Source organism: Hevea brasiliensis, chromosome 6 (assembly GCF_030052815.1).
Source record: "Hevea brasiliensis isolate MT/VB/25A 57/8 chromosome 6, ASM3005281v1, whole genome shotgun sequence".
Classification (NCBI taxonomy): Eukaryota; Viridiplantae; Streptophyta; class Magnoliopsida; order Malpighiales; family Euphorbiaceae; genus Hevea; species Hevea brasiliensis.
The window spans coordinates 104,693,400-104,711,157 of record NC_079498.1 but is presented as its reverse complement, the minus strand read 5'-3'; the positions used below and the strand labels follow the sequence as shown (position 1 = coordinate 104,711,157).

The following is a 17,758-nucleotide window of genomic DNA, read 5'->3' as shown; positions in this document are numbered from 1 at the left end:
GGTCGTGTGTGGTTTGCATTGGTAGCTTGGACAGCGCTACTTGCGCACTTTAGCACGTACCTGTTTCTACTTTTTTTTTTTAGGTACAAATAATGTATTTTTAAAATTTAAGGCCTGTTTAATTTAACCTAAGTATAACTAATAACTAGTGGTAGTTTGGACTGTGTGTGGTTTGCATTGATAGTTTGGACTACCCTGCGTGCCCACTTTAGCATGTGCCTGTTTCTACATTTTTTTATTTTTTTGGTACAAATAGTGTTTTTTTGAGATTTAAGTCGTGTTTAATTTAATCATTAAGTGTAATTGATAGTTGATAATTAGTGATAAGTGATTAATATTAAATATTTAATAAAATTATATTAGCTGCTTCTATTTATATGTAAAATAATCAATAAGGATATATATTATGTAATTTATTTTATTATTAATTTTTTATTTTAATAAATTTATTTTATTATAAAAATATATAAATAAAAATTAAATATTTTAAAGTAAAATATATTTGAAACTATAGTAAATAATATTTATTTAAAAAAATTAATAATCATTGTTTGTCAATATTAAACTACGGGTGATTTGATCACGTAAGGCATTCATTTGAAGTACTTCAATTTCTTGATTACTTTTTTCCACTTGAATGTCATCTACAACACCAAATACATCTAGTGGTATAAAATTTGAACTTTTATCAAATCGCTTAAATGCTGGATCAGCCAATGCTTTTCTTCGAATGTAATTATGCAATGTCATGGACATAACTACTATATATCTTTGTGCATGAAATGAATAAGAAGGTATTGTTCGCATTATCTTCCATCTTGCCTTCCAAACTCCAAAAGTTCGTTCAATGCAACAACTTAGAGATGAATGCCAATGATTAAAAATTTCTTTGAGTCTCATTGGTCTTCCGTTACGTTGAAAATTAGGTAAATGATATCTAGCCCCTTTATAAGGTGCAAGATATCATTTCATCTGTTGATATGTATCATCTACTACATAATATTTTCCTACATATGAAATACATTTTATTAAAAAAACAAATCACTCATGTATAATAGTATAAGGTTTGTATATATATATTTGTGTACATCTATGTACTTGCCTCTTTATGACCAATTGAAAAAAGAAATGAAAAAATAAAAATAAAATACACATTTACCTGGGAGTGGTTTGGGGAAGTTTAAATTTTTTTTATTGATAGCATACTGGAAATGGCGTTCATCATAAGCTGTACCTTCTCTGTCACACCTTACCCCTCTGTAAGGCATAACATGATACCGTAGAATACCTGATGAACTACCGAACTTCATCTACCGATAACTCATTAAGTACCCTACAAGGGATTTTAAAAATCTTTTTCTTACTTTTTGGAAGTGGTGATCACTTACGTTTAATATAAGTTTAAAAGCTAGCTAAAATTTTTGTCCATTTTTATTTTTACACAAATTTTGAAAAAATTTCGGCAGAGTGTCGTCTGTATTTTAAGAAAATAGTTCTTCAAAAATCTATAAAAACACTTCTAATAATTTATTTCATCAACTCAATAACTATCACAATAAACTTCAACATCATTTCTCAAACTCCAAAATTCAAATAAAAAATTCACAACTCAATATTTCCATTCACTTTTCATTAAAGTAAAAACAAATTGCATTTATCAACCACTTTACATTAGCAAATCCAAAATGATATTATTACAACTTTATACAACTGCTCATGACTAGTTTTTATATATACATACAGTTACATACACAAATATAAAAATTACATTCAGGGTATAAATTTATACCCGATAAAACTTCAGGAAAGGTGGCTCCAAGATCCTCAGCAGCTCACTCTACTGCTCCTCTAATCTCTATATTTACGACAACAATAATAGCCATCGCTGAGTATTATGACTCAGTGGTGCACAACATACTAAAATAATATTTATGCATAATTCAAATCATACTTATTCAAATACATTGCTGAAAATGGAAAATATATGCAAAACATGATTTATAAACTTTTAGTCTAACAATTTCATTTAGGAATTCTCAAATCAATTTCATAAAAACACACAGTTATATTATGCTATTCAAAACATATTCATTTCAATAGCCAGAGGCTTATGAGAAATCACAAGGCTAACTAGCTCAAATATATGGATATCCATTCAAATTTCTTCTTCTACTGGCACACACCTCAACACTTCAGCCATAGAAGGAATCAAAATTCAAAACTAATTTCCCCCACTAGTCATGCTAGTGAGGCATTCAAATATATGGTCATGACACTGTGATTTCAAAACTGTCTTAGCAATTTACTAAATATTTATTGTCATTTCAAACACATACAAGTAAACTTTCAGCAATTTAGTTTGTTGGTTTTGGTTGTTTTCTCAAACTTCAAGTCTTTTAAGCACAAATTTCAAATTTTTAGTTTGGTGTTCAGTTTTGCACTGTTCCATTGGTTATGTTACTGTGATAATTTGGCTAAGTTTTTTTCATAGAAGTTGTTCCTTATTGTCTTAACTTTATTCCCTTTTTGAATCATTGGAGTTTTGTAGCCTAAGTTATAGCCATTTGAACATGGCTGGCTGAATTTGGTGTTACCCAGAATTCTGGGCAAATTCTGGATTTTGGTAATTTTTGTGGTTGACTGCAGGTAGATTTTCAAACAGGTTATGGGAAAATTTGGATTTGTTTTCTTCATGAAAGTTGTAGGGCTATGTCTCAGCTTTCTACTGGTAAAAATTCAGGTCATTTGGACCTTCTTAGATCAAGTTATGGTCATTTACGTAACTACTGTTCATTTGATTATTTTTGTACAGGTCAGTGTGCCCAATTCGGATTTAACATAATTGTTCACTAAGTTATAGTCACTTTCTAGGCATGATTCCTAAATGAAAAATGTGTCATTTTGTGTCTAGTTTCATTTTCAATTGGCCTTACACCAATTGGGTTGGTAAATTTTTAGTTTTGGTCCCTGAAAGGGACCTAGGTCAAGCTGCCTGCAGATTGACCCTCACCAATCTGAATTGGAACTTGTTTCTAACAATTCATACACATCACAAATGGTCATAATTGACCATTTCTCAACTCAAATAAGATCAATAACATCATTTGGCCAATTCTCAAATTTTTCTTCAATTTTTCACATGTTCAAAACCCTAACTACACACAAAGTTCAATCTAATGCAATTTAAAGTGTGTATTCATGTTCTACACACCTAATTCACCTCAAATAACCATTCAAAACCATTCAAAACTTATTCATATCAGACCCTAACCCTAGCTGGATGAATTTTTTATTTGGTCCCTCAACAATTATTTTTGTTTGATTTCCCTCAAATCTAAATTAATTCAAGTAGATATGCATGAATATAAAGAGAAATCAAAGAATGGATAACTAACCTCTTTGTGTGCCTTTTCTCTCTTCCCAAATTCCTCTTCTTTCCTCTTCTTTTTGTTGTCAATAGATGAATCAAGGTTCAAGGATAAGATTTACTTAAGAAACCTTAGGGAAATTATGGCTAGATTAGGGTTTGTGAAGCTTAGGGTATGGTTATTAATGGTGGAAGATGAAATGAGGAAAGAGAGAAGTGAGAGGGGTGGCCGGCCAACTTGTAGAAGAAGAGTAAATTTTTTTTTCTTTAATTTGGTCCCTTTTTAGTGGTATTTATCCACAAATTTCAATAATTAAAAATTAAAATTATTGCGTCATGCTTATGTCATGCATGATGCAAATAAACTCTTTCTTTTCTTTCTTTTTCTTTTTCATTTATTTTCCATTTACTTCTTTAATTTAATTCTTGATCCTGAAATTTTCTTTTCTCTGATTTTATTGGACAGTTAGGTCAGCAGTCAGCTCTAGGGGTGAATTGACCAAATTGCCCCTCGCCGGTTCTATCCGGTTTGCAAGTAATTCAATATTTCTTCCGGATCCCTGACCTAATTATTTGACTTGCTTAACAATTATTTTTTATGATTTTCTCTTTTCCACTATGTTCACAATGGTCCTAAGGACCGCGGCGTCATATTTTACAGTTAGAAATTTGAGTTTAGACTGATCTCGCAGTCATTCCCAAGAAGGTCACCCATCGCTGTGACTCCCGGCTCATTTAACTTTTTGTATTCTATTTTTCTTATTTATACTTAACGATTTGACAATTACTAATTATTTGTGTTCCGAGCTTATCTAGGTGTCTTAGATGTGGTTCTAATTCTCTTAATTATCCAGACCGACACCGATTATCGAAACAGTAAAATATACCAGGCTATGCAAATAGGGGTATTACAATTCTCCCCCCCTTAAAATAAATTTCGTCTCGAAATTTTTACCTGGTAATCAGTCTCTGAACAACTATGGGTGCTATTTTCTCATGTCCTCCTCTCGTTCCCAAGTAGCCTCCTGGCCCGAATGATAGTTCCACAACACTTTCACTAACGGTATTTGCTTGTTTCGTAGCTGTTTCACCTCATAAGCCAGAATCTCTATGGGTTCTTCTTCATATGTGAGGTGTGGATTTACCTCAATCTCTTCTACTGGTAGTATATGAGATGGGTCAGATCCATACCTCATCAACATAGACACATAGAAGACATTGTGTATCTTCTCTAACTTTGGAGGTAACACCAAACGATATGCCAAAGGACCCACTCTCTCCAGAACCTTATATGGCCCGATGAAACGAGGACTCAGTTTCCCCTTTCTGCTGAATTTCATAATTTTCTTCCAAGGGGAAACCTTGAGGAATACTTTCTCACCCACTGCATACTCAATAACCCTTTTCTTCAGATCAATATAGGACTTCTGACGGTCTGATGCAGCTTTAAGTCGATCTTTAATCAATTTGATTTTCTCTTCAGTTTGCTGAACAATTTCTGGCCCAATCATCTTTCTTTCGCCTACCTCATCCCAATACAATGGAGTTCTACATTTTTTGCCATACAAAGCTTCATATAGAGGCATCCCAATGCTTGATTGGTAGCTGATGTTGTAAGCAAACTCAATCAAAGGCAAGTGTGTGTCCCAACTACCCTCAAACTCAATCATACAAGCCCGTAACATGTCCTCCAAGATCTGAATTACTCTCTCAGACTGGCCATATGTCTGTGGGTGGAATGTAATACTGAAGTTCAATCTAGTTCCTAGGGCTCTCTGAAGATTACCCCAAAATTTAGAAGTGAACCTAGAATCTTTGTCTGATACGATGGATAATGGCACTCTATGCAATCTTACTATCTCATCTATGTACAACTTGGCCAATCTTTCTAAATTGTAGTCCATTCGAACAGGTAGAAAATGACCAGACTTGGTCAGTCTGTCAACTATGACCCATACTGTATCATGGCTCTTCTGTGTCGTCGAAAGTCTCATCACAAAACCCATAATTATTCTCTCTCATTTCCATTCCGGTACTGGTAATGGATGTAACAAACCAGCTGGTACTTGATACTCTGCCTTCACTTGCTGACAAGTTAGGCATTTGAAAACAAATTCTACTACATTTCTCTTCATACCCATCCACCAGTAATGTTCTTTCACCCCTCTATACATTTTTGTGCCACCAGGGTGCATAGCAAAAGGAGACTCATGTGCTTCCTTCAAAATGATATACCTCAAATCAACATCATTAGGAATGCACATTCTACCCTGGTGTAGCAATAGGCCGTCATCTCTCACTGAGAATTCAAGTTTCTTGCCCTATCGGACTTCTTCCAATAGCTTTTGATACTTCTGATTATTCTGAGCAGTCATTCTGATCTGATCAATCAACACTGGCTGTACATGCCATGCAACTGCTGTCTGCCCCTCATTATTAATCTCTAAGTTGGCATGCAATACTCTCAACTCATGTACCATAGACAAAGGAGAAACCCGTAGACTTGCCATAGTCTTGCGACTTAAGGCGTCAGCCACCACATTAGCTTTCCCTGGCTGATAGTCTATCAGGCAATCATAGTCTTTTATCAACTCTAACCATCTCCTCTATCTCAAATTCAACTCCTTCTGAGTGCCCAGATACTTCAAACTCTTATGATCTCTGTAGATGTAGCACTTCTCGCCATACAAATAGTGTTTCCAGATCTTAAGAGCGAACACAATAGGTGCAAGCTCCAAGTCATGTGTCGGATAATTCCTCTCATACGGTTTTAGCTGGCGTGATGCATATGCAATGACATTTTGATCTTGCATCAGTACACAACCTAACTCATTGTGAGAAGCATTGCTGTAAACTATGTATTCTTTACTCGGGGTAGGTAAAGTAAGGACTGGAGTTTCAGTCAAACATTTCTTCAACTCATCAAAACTCTGTTGGCATTTATCCATCCACTGAAATTTCACATCTTTTCGAAGTAGCTTAGTCAATGGAGATGCCAACATGGAGAATCCCTTCACAAATCGACGATAGTATCCAGCTAAACCCAGAAAACTGCGAATCTCCGTAATATTTCTGGGTGATCTCCAATTAAAAACAGCTTCTATCTTACTTGGATCTACCTTAATGCCCTCTATCAATACTACATGCCCCAATAAGGATATTTCTTTCAGCCAAAACTCATACTTTGACAATTTGGCGTATAGCTGTTTCTCCCTCAAAGTCTGTAGTATAATCCGCAAATGTCTATCATACTCCTCTGCACTCATCGAGTAGACCAATATATCATCTATGAATACCATAACAAACTGGTCGAGGTATAGTCTGAAGATAGTATTCATCAGATTCATAAAAGCAGCCGAAGCATTAGTTAACCCGAATGGCATGACCAAAAACTCATAATGCCCATAGTGGGTTCTAAAGGCAGTTTTAGGAATACTCTCCTCTTGTACTTTTAACTGATAATACCCTAATCTTAGGTCAATTTTGGAGAACACAACTGCACCCCTCAACTGATCAAACAAGTCATCAATGCAGGGCAATGGGTATCTATTCTTTATTGTCATCTTATTCAACTGCCGGTAGTCAATACACAAGTGGAGAGTGCCATCCTTCTTCTTAATGAACAACACTAGCGCTCCCCAAGGTGACACACTAGGGCGGATAAAGCCCTTATCAAGCAGCTCTTGCAACTGCACTTTCAATTCTTTCAATTCTGCTAGTGCCATTCGATATGGTGTTATCGAGATTGGGTCCACACCGGGCATAACATCAATTTTAAACTGCACTTCTCTTTCTGGAGGTAATCTTGGCAACTCATCAGGAAATATATTCAGAAGGTCACATACTGTAGGGATGTCCTTCAGTGCTAGACTCCCCACTTGGGTGTCTATCACATGTGCCAAGTATGCTTCACATCGCTTTCTGATCATCCTTCTGGCTAGTGCAGCCGAAATGATGTTTGATGGCAGTAACTGCCTCTCCCCATGTATTACCACATCACCGTACAGAGGGAGACCAAAAGTAACTATCTTTAGTCTACAGTCAATCATGGCGTGATGCTTGGCTAGCCAAGCCATGCCCAAGATGATATCATAATCTCTAAAGGGTATTTCAATCAAATCCGACAGAAAAATATGTCCTTGGATCACCAAAGGACAATCTCTATAGATTTTATTGACCTGGACCTCTTGTCCTAACGGACTAGTTACTAGCACTTCAAAATCCATTTTGGCACACGGAACCACAAGGAAACTCACTATGCTAGCACTAACATATGAGTGGGTTGAACCCGGATCAAACAGTACAAATACATCTTGATCAGAGATAGAGAATGTACTGGCTACAACATCGGAAGTCTCAGCCTCTTCCCACTATCTCATCATGTAAACCCTGGCTAGAGCACTCCCTTATGCTGACTGACTAACAGTACCCTGACTGCTAGAAGCATTACCTCTACCTCTGCCTCTTCCTTTGCTAACCGGTTGTGAACCTCTGGTATCAGAACTCTGAATGGATGCTTCTGCAGTAGTAGGAGCTAGGCCAAATCAAGGGGCACTAGTGTAGTCCTTAGCAAGATGGCCCTTGCCTCCACAGTTAAAGCAAGCTCCTGTTGCCCAATAGCATTCTCCCCCATAAATCTTGCCACATGTCTCATAGGGGAGGGAGGATATAAACCCCTGGTCGACTGCTGTCCAGATCTAGGAGGTCTCTGTCTAGAGAATCTGCCCCTTCCAAACCTTCCTCCTCCACCTCTGCTAAGTCTCCCAAATTTCTTCTTTTTTCCAGATGTACCACTGGGACTTTGCTCTACTGACTTTTCCCCTTTATCTTTCTCTGATTTTTCAGTCTTCTCAGATTTTTCTTTTGCTGGGGTTGCTTCTAATTCAATCTTTTCCAACTCAAGTGCCTGAGAGATGAGCTCAAAGAAGTTACTGTGTCTGAATCCCACTACTTGCATCCTCAAACTGAGCTTCAAACTGGTCTCAAATCTCTTGCACCTTTCTTTGCTGGTGGATAGGAGACTCCTAGCATAGTGGCTTAAGCGGGAGAACTCCCTCTCATACTCTGCCACTGATCTATTGCCTTGCTTCAGACTCAAAATTCTTATAGTTTCTGATCCACATATGCATCTGGGACAAATTTCTGTCTGAACTCTCTGATGAAGTCGTCCCAGGTCAATACTAGCAGTTCTGTCAAGCTATGAGGGATGGTCTTCCACCAGTCATACGCATCCCCTTGCAACAAGGACACTGAGTATTCAAATTTCAACTCATCTGTGCAGTGCAGTTTCTTGAATACTCTATCCATTCTCTCCAACCACTGCTCTGCCTCTAAAGGGTCCACTGTACCCTTAAACTCTATAGCCCCATACTTAAGTAGCTTGTCATATTGTCTGGCTGGAGGTTGTGGTTGTACCACAGGTGTCTGAAGTGGAGCTTGAGTAGGAATGCTTCCAGCCATTTGTTGAAACATTACCGCCATCTGTTGTGCGAATTGTGCATGAAACTGTGGCATTTGTGGGGCTGATGCCACCAACCCACTGATATTTTGGAGAGCTAGGGCTTCCCCTTAGGCCTCAGCCTCTACAGACTGCTCAACAGAGCGATCCCCTTCTTCCATTTCAAATTGGAATTGAGATATCTCCTGAACAAATAACACAAGGAGATTCCCTCCGTTAGTTCATATTTATAATGTAATGCACTGTATATAACAAATAAGGATATTGAGCAGTAGTACTTATCAAAGAAAAGACACAAATTCATAAGTTAAAACATACTTTAAAAATTCGCTCTGATACCACTAAAATATGCCACATCTTACCCCTCTGTAAGGCATAACATGATCCTTAGAATACCTAATGAACTACCGAATTTCACCTACTGATAACTCATCAAGTACCTTACAAGGGATTTTAAAAATATTTTTCTTACTTTTTGGAAGTGGTGAGCATTTTCTTACATTTAATATAAGTTTAAAAGCTAGCTAAAATTTTTGTCCTTTTTTATTTTTACACAAATTTTGAAAAAATTTCGGCAGAGTGCCGTCTGTATTTTAAGAAAACAGTTCTTTAAAAACATGTAAAATACTTCCAATAATTTATTTCATCAACTCAACAACTACCACAACAAACTTCAACATTATTTCTCAAACTCCAAAATTCAAATCAATAATTCACAACTCAATATTTCTATTCATTTTTCATTAAAGTAAAAACAAATTACATTTATCAACTCTTTACATTAGCAAATCTAAAATGATATTATTACAACTTTATACAACTGCTCATGATCAGTTTTTACATATACATATAGTTACATACACAAATATAAAAATTGCATTTAGGGTATAAATTTATACCCGAGAAAACTTCAGGAAAGGTGGCTCCAAGATCCTCAGTAGCTCACTCTGCTGCTCCTCTAGTCTCTATATCTATGACAGCAATAACAGTCATCGCTGAGTACTATGACTCAGTGGTGCACAACATACTAAAATAACATTTATGCATAATTCAAATCATACTTATTCAAACACATTGCTGAAAATGGAAGACATATGCAAAACATGATTTATAAACTTTTAGTCCAACAATTTCATTTAGGAATTCTCAAATCAATTTCATAAAAACACACAGTTATATCATGTCATTCGAAACATATTCATCTCAATAGCCACAAGCTTATGAAAAATCACAAGGCTAGCTAGCTCAAATATATGGATATCCATTCAAATTTCTTCTTCTACTGGCACACACCTCAACACTTCAGTCAGAGAAGGAATCAAAATTCAAAACTAATTTCCCTCACTAGTCATGCTAGTGAGGCATTCAAATATATGGTCATGACACTATGGTTTCAAAACTGTACATTTATTGCCATTTCAAATATATACAAGTAACAATAATGACACAAAAATTGAAAAGAAATCACAGCTTCGATCGAAATAAGAGCGAGAAAGTAAAATAAGGAAGATGACAAATTGAAAAGAAATCGGTATTTGGATTCAAATAGGAGCAAGAAGATAATACAGTGAAGGACTGCGTAAACGATTGAGTAGAGATAATTCAGTCAAAAAATAAAAAAATATATAGAGTAATTCTAAACAACTCCTATTTCAGAGCTAATAAAATCTACAGTTAATAGTTATCCTATCACCTTTCTTTCAGTTATCAGCTAATTTTTTGGAGTTTTACAAAACATTTTAGTTTTATAGATACCCATCAGCTATTAGCTGCATCTAACGGCTGAGCCAAACACTCCCTTATTATATTCGGGTCATTTCACGTTTAAAATGCCAAACCCTTTATTCTTTTTTTTTTAATTAATTTATAACTTAATCCTCAATTTTTGATAAAATATATAATTTAATTTTTATATTTTTACAATCAAATAATTTAGTCCTTAATTTTTTAATTAATTAATAAGATATCTTTTAATTTATCGTTAACTCACTGTTAGTAAGATATAATTAAATAAAATGAAATAATTAAATCTGTCGAATTCAATAATTTAATTTCTGCACTTTTAAAATTTAATAAGTTAATCGCTCAATTTTTAAATTTTATATTTAAATAGTTAATATATTTTAATTTAGATAATTAAATATTATATTTAAATTTTAAATATAATATACAAGTATATTTTTCGTAAATATAATAACATAATTTTTATTAAAATGTCTTTTATATATCATGTCTTAAATTATTAAGAATAATTTTATTAAAATATATGTATTCATACTAATGATTTATAAACCTATTAAATATCTGGTGTAATAAAATAAATTTATAATTTTATAAATAAATAATAAATTAATTAAATTAATAAATATCATTTTTTTTATTCACACATTGCACAACATTAACGAAATACAATAAAATTCATGATATAAATAAAATTTTATTAATTTGACTTTTAACCATTATTTTATCATACTCACATATATATCAATATGTATACACATGTTTTAACACAATTATTTATAGCATTTTAGGCATAATGCAAAGAAGACATTTTAATAAAAGTTATATTTATTGTTTTTGAAATAATATATATTAAATTTAAATATAATATATATAATTATTTAAATTAAAATATATTAATATAAAATTTAAAAAATAATAACTAATTTATTTTAAAAATATAGGGATTAAATTATATATTTCACCAAAAGTAAAGGATTAAATTATATACTACTTTATAAAAGAAAAAAAAAAAAAAAGAAGAAAGAAAGAAATGGACAATACATATCAGCGAAGCAAATTATCAATACACAAGAAACTGGCCAGATAATGAAAATATCCAATAAATTAATCAAGAAACTGCACTTACAGCATCAGTAACATCATCCAATTCATCAACTATAGTCTCATTTTTGAAAAGCAATTTAAGGTAAGGAAGTACTCTAGGAAGCACAGGCAAGTCTGCCATGTTAACACTCATCATGTCAAAAGCAATGCAAGTTTTGTGCATGTGAGTTTCATCAAAAACAGGTATTTTTGGGTATCTCTGGCTGAAGTGGGTGAGGATGATACGGTACGCAGCCGCAGAGTTTCCTACTTCTATGGCTTCCTTTGTTGTGCTGTGGTTTCTGGCTACAGCTTCCTCCACCAAGTCATCCTCAAAAGTTGCCTGCAAAACACCCAAAACCGTTCAGTCGCACCATATTATTTTCTTTCCCTCAAAACCAAACAATATTCGGAGTTCAGAATGACCATTAGTGACTAGTGAGCTCAGCACACAGCCAAGATAGATGGGCCAACTAGACCGTTGAATCAAATACAGACCTTTACATTTCTTAATGTGTATGCAAGCAGGGCTATGTCAGAGGGAAAAGGAAACCCGCGTAACGAAAGCTTTATTGTCATCATTTACCAGTTACAGATCAATGTCCAACCCATAGAATTTTAAGATATTGCATAAGCTTTCTTGGAAAGATGACCAATTAAATACAATAGAATTTTGTTACTTGCCTCGTGTATAAGGACTGTTGCTCCATTAGATGCCTCTACCAGTTCTGGACAGGGCCTAGTGTCACCTGAGTACACAATCTTCCACCCTGGTATCATTTTCCCAATAGAATTGATTCTCTCTGCTGCCTTCAGCACAATGCCAAATGCCTGTGGACAATGTACAACAGGGAAACTAATCAATGCCTCCAATCCTGCTTCACCGAGCACTTTCTTCAAACTCTTCAGAACTGGGAAAATCATCGCATTGTCAACTGGACTGCCTGGTCTCTTCCAGTAGCTCTGCATACGGCTACATCTAGCAAACAGGGTTGACTCATTATTCACTGTAGGTTTGTTTACATCCTCAAGATTATTTGGACTTCCTGTAGTTGAGCAATACTTATACTCACTATTGCCCTCATAAGCTTCCCAAGAGGCTAAATTGGTGCTCCTACAATCAAGGAACTGCATATCTAGGTCCTCCAGTCTTTGATATGCATCTAGAAATCTCTTAAGCTGACTTGGCCCAACAACAAGTAATGGCTCATGGGCCAAGCCCTTCAACAAGTCACGTCGCAGAGCAAGTATTCTTGCTAATCCTGTATGGTGATCGGCATGAATATGAGAAATCCAAATACACCTCAGATTTCTTACAACAATATCAGCACCCTCCACACCATATCTGTTGTCAAAGGCCACCAATCATAACATGTTTAAAGAAAGAAAAATAATGAGAATAGCATTTTAATCATAAGTTTGAAATATACAACCTTCTTTTCAGTTGTCCAAGGGTTCCTTCCCCACAGTCTAAGAGCAAACCTCCTTTAGAGAAGAGATTAATATAGACAGAACTAACATTTCGGTACTTAGAAGGTTGGGATGAACCAGTCCCCAGAAGCACAATCTCTAGGTCGTCTCTCCTTATGTTTTCCAAACAACTAGGCAGAGCATTCTCTCCTGGCCAAGGCTCTTCAATCATTAATTTATTGTCTTGCGCAAGGGTCACGTCTCCTTTCGTTTCTCCGGACCCAAGCCAGAACTGGCGAACATGTTGAGCAGCATCAACAATTTCTGGAATCTCTGTCACCAACTCCTCAATGACTTCTGTGGGAGACATCAAACTTGGAATATTGGATTTGTCCATTCCAAGATGAGCATGAGGACGCAAATTGAACTGTTCAAAATTAAGGTAAGAAAAACGTTTGTTATTTAAAGGAAGTGGACATGCACATTTTAACAATTATGATATTCTCAAAGTAATTGCAAATCATGCCATGATGATGAACAGCCAAATGATAGGCCAGGCAATAGCACAGTAACCAAGATTTTATGGCATTGGAAATGCTAAGGAAAAAAAAGTAACTAATTAATATCCCCTCAATAATTGATAAACCAAAAGGACTAACAATTAGGAAAGGAGGATAATATATCATTGAATTCCAACGACTTTGTAAGCTAAATAATAAGTTGCACTGGCAGTCTGCGCAATACCCCAAGATGGAACATCATTTTCATTACAAAATAACAGACAATGATATTTAAACACTCAACTAAGCTAGATAAGGAAGGAAAATAACATATATCAAATTAGTAACATCAAATAGAAAACAAAAATTGGTTGTGACATAAAATTTAACCACTTGATTAGACACTTTAATAAATATTTTATCATAAAGATTCATACTGGAAAAGTCACATGAAGCAGGCTGAGAAGAAAATATTTTATCATAGCAAGGCACTGAATATGGTAAAAAGGGAAAAAAAATTGCATACCTTAAGAAGATTTTCAGCCAATATGCTTTCAGGGAACTTTGAGACACAATCCTGGTTCAAGGAAACAAAATCAAAACTTTATTTCCCTGAACATTCAAAATTTAACCATAAAATCTAAAGAATCCAGAAATGTCCTCTGAGGATGTTCAACAAACCTCGCCTGAAAATATAGAATCTATCTTTGAGCTGTTAAGCTGCTTAAGTGACCAAAAACCAGGAGCTGGAAAGAACTGAGGACATAGGTAATTAAGCCTTGCAGCAATTCTAGCACTGGATCTAAGAATAGGAATTTCCACATTCTTCCTGCAAAGAAGATGAGTATCCAAGAAGAACCATCAAGTAAGAGAAATTCCATCATTCCTTTGGAAAAAAGAACAATTAAGAAAAGGGGCTCACATTTCATGTCCAGCCATAATGTGCTGGGCTGAACCAAATTTCTTCATCCACTTCTGGTAACTAGGGCAGCTTATTACAGAAGCAGGACTTAAATGAATGATACAAGTGACAGTTTTCACATTCTCTGGTGAGCTACCTGAGTAATCTGCATGGTAACTATTAAGGGATTGTATGGACAATAATTCTTGTACATGAGATTCTGTTGGGCAGTCAACAAGAAATACAATAGGACCAGGAATTGAAGGACCCATCACATCACTTGGATGAACCTACAAATTACAATAAAAGAATGTCAACAATCAGAGCAGGTAACATTACAAGTACAAAAACAAAGGTGCTTATTGACTTCAGAACCCACCATGATATCCTGGAGGTCTGACTTCACTGATTTCCCTGATTGCAGCTCGCCAAATTTTGGCCCACGTTTCAAACCAAGAGCTTTTGCTTTTTCGGGGTCAAATTTCCCCATAATTTCAGGCAGTTCACAAAGATATATCACAGACATATCACCAGGCTTTACTGCAGCTCCTTCTGAGCAGCTTGGACGTAGGAGAATAGCTGAAATTTTGACAACCTCATTGTTAATAATGTCAATTGGATCCGTAAAGTTACTTGCACCAAACTGAGCCTTAGAATCAGAACCAAAGCTCATTGTATGAACCATGGCAGCATGAGGAATGAAAGACTTCATTGCATCAACCAAATACTGAAGATCTGAAGGGCCCCATACGTTGACCTTCATAACAGCAAGAACAAAACTTTTTAATTGACCAGTGGCACCAAAGTTTATCAAATTTAATTAGGCAAAAACTTATTAGGTAATAGGATGCAAAATAAATTCGAGACTCACTGACATTCCTTCTTCTCCCATGCCAGCCAAAGTCAACAACAAACCTGTCAAGTAAAGTGAATATCCAGCAATTTAGGGGTTCCCAAACTTATTGCACAACAATCCAAATATCAGTAAATAGTGATGCTTAAAGACAATAGTATGGTTAATAGAAAAAAAAAAAAAAAGTATGACATCCTAGCTAATCTATAAAGATACAAACCTGGAATTCCACCTGCTGTTTCTGAGCACACACGAGAGAGAAATATGTGATCTATCTGAAAAATATTCATGAAGACCATATTTTTGCTCCATATTAGAAAGTGTCATTAGCATCTGAATGGGGATGCATGAATATGGGTGCGTGCGCGAGCGCATGCATGTGTGTGTGTGTGTCTTTTAAAAAAATATTTCATACCTTCGATAGCTTAATCTTATGTTCTGTGCAGAAGCGCTGCAATCCCTGCATGGTGATTGTAGATTAATGAAACAAAACAGATTTAGGTGTCTGATTGACCATATGGGATATATGGCAGATTTAAGCACTGAATTACTGGCAAGAACATCTTCTATCACAAATCCCCACCATATCCTCTTTAAACAGTAGAGTTAACAAGGATGCTTGTATCTTCATTTGATTGCTTAAAGCATATATCTTCATTTGATTGGTTAAAGCATACATGCATCACTATTATGCATGTTATAGAATTACCTGAAAAGGCTCATCAATGGTTTTGAAATTATGTTTACACAATTTTTAGAGGATGTTTTTCCAAAGATAATGGAAGAAAGTGAGAATTATTAAATGTGGATGGTTTGGAACATTGAGCAAGAGCAGATATACCAATCATCTATGGTTTTTGGTAAACAGTTGCATCATGCAAGCATGTGTCAAAGAAAGACTCCACAAAGCTTCTCAAATATCAGCAAGAAGTGTAAAACAAGCTGAAGCTTGGTTTATGTAATTTCTTCTTCTAGTGTAGGCTAAAATCAAACCTTCCTCATTTGGCAGAATGTGTGAATTAGTTTCATTTATCAGTTTGACCAAATATAGAGAGTCTATGGGCTACAAAGACAATAATGTTGAGAAACAAATGAGAAACAAAGGTATACCAGCTAAAACCAGAATGAAAATAACACTTTTAACCAACTCCTGTAAACTGTAAATCACATATAGAAAGACAAGAATCCTAAGCATAGGAGCTAGAGCTCCTTATTAACTATAATTTAAACATACATGATATAGATAAAATAAGTACAGTTTATAATAAACAATGCTTTAAAAATAAGAATCCTGAACGACAACAGGATTATTTACATTACAGCCACATTATGATTACCTCACCAGCATTAAAAATGAATCTTTGCTTGTCAAAGAAGAGCAAAACTGAAGGTGAAGTATCCTGAGTATCCATTCCAGTCCCCAGAATCTGAAACACATAGGAATACAGCCAATATCACTAACTAGAGAGATATAACTAGCAAAATGAAATGGAAATCCAACAAACAACTTCAAGCAATCTCAGATAAAATCCATTGCAGTTCAGTGAAGGTGAACTAATGAAATATATCCTGGAAAACTCTTTATATCAAATCCCATGAACTGCAAAAGAGATCTCCATCTGTAATACAACTTAAAAAAAAAAAAGGCTTAAAAGTAAAGTACTTTTTTAAGAAAAATGAAGACTTTTTTAACTCAATTCTTCAATTACATTTCAAATGCAATTTAAAAAACAAAAGGTTAAAATAAATAGTATAATTCAAATGCCCTATGCACCTAAAGTATGACTCTTGCTTCAATTCAATTCGTCTCTCTCACACTTCTGCCATAAAAAAAATAAGGGATGTCAGATTACCTGCACGTAAGAGATTGTATTGGTAGGATTAAGCTTGCGAGTTTTCAACTGGAGATTTCTTTTGGGCTTATCACTCTTATCTCTGCCCTCAGCCCTTCTTTTATTAAACCCAAAAGTCTCATTATTATTAGCTTCCATAGGGACACCTTTGTCCCTTTCTCTGCTCTTGCTATTAGTCTCTCTGCTAAAAGTGCTCTTACTTCTGCTTCTAAAACGGAGAGACTGGTGATTAGGCGTGGTACGGTGTCGTCTCGAAGAAGAACAGAGGACAGTGAACAGAGAATGAGGCTTGGGTTTAGAGAAAGGGAATGGCAGAGAGGGCTTTATAGGCGAGAAGAGGAAGCGCAGATTTGAGATTTGGGGCATTTGCGTTATTATTTCTCTCTAGGTAGAGAGGTTTTGCAAGGGTTTTAGAAGAGTGACGGGAAGATGCAGGCAAGGCAATTAATTTTATTTTATTTTATTTTATTTTTCTAATTAATAATAATAATAATAATAATAATAATAATAATAAAATAAGTGCCCAATTGGGCTTGGCATTTTGAATGAAAAATATGACCACAGCCCAAGTTTCCAATACTCTTGGGAGG

General features: G+C 35.1%; 1 protein-coding gene across 1 annotated transcript; it reads right to left on the bottom strand.

Moving 5' to 3' along the window:
• Positions 1-11,652: 11,652 nt before the first annotated feature.
• LOC110670716 (tRNase Z TRZ3, mitochondrial) lies at positions 11,653-17,608 on the bottom strand. Its single transcript, XM_021832867.2, has 12 exons — positions 17,169-17,608; positions 16,653-16,742; positions 15,731-15,775; positions 15,536-15,590; positions 15,334-15,377; positions 14,842-15,219; positions 14,484-14,752; positions 14,243-14,390; positions 14,088-14,138; positions 13,085-13,488; positions 12,336-12,996; positions 11,653-11,994 (listed from the first exon to the last, which is right to left on the bottom strand). Exons 1-12 carry the CDS (start codon positions 17,532-17,534, stop codon positions 11,677-11,679), a joined length of 2,829 nt encoding a protein of 942 aa, XP_021688559.2. The 5' UTR covers positions 17,535-17,608; the 3' UTR covers positions 11,653-11,676.
• Between the last annotated feature and the right edge of the window lie 150 nt (positions 17,609-17,758).

What these genes read in the sequence shown, in the direction of transcription:
- LOC110670716 (XM_021832867.2), bottom strand. Translation starts at nt 17,534, where the DNA reads ATGCCCCAAATCTCAAATCTGCGCTTCCTCTTCTCGCCTATAAAGCCC. An exon ending in ATACAATCTCTTACGTGCAG is followed by an intron (nt 16,743 to 17,168) that starts GTAATCTGACAT and finishes TATGTGTTTCAG; the next exon opens with ATTCTGGGGACTGGAATGGA. An exon ending in TGGCTGAAAATCTTCTTAAG is followed by an intron (nt 13,489 to 14,087) that starts GTATGCAATTTT and finishes AATTTTGAACAG; the next exon opens with TTCAATTTGCGTCCTCATGC.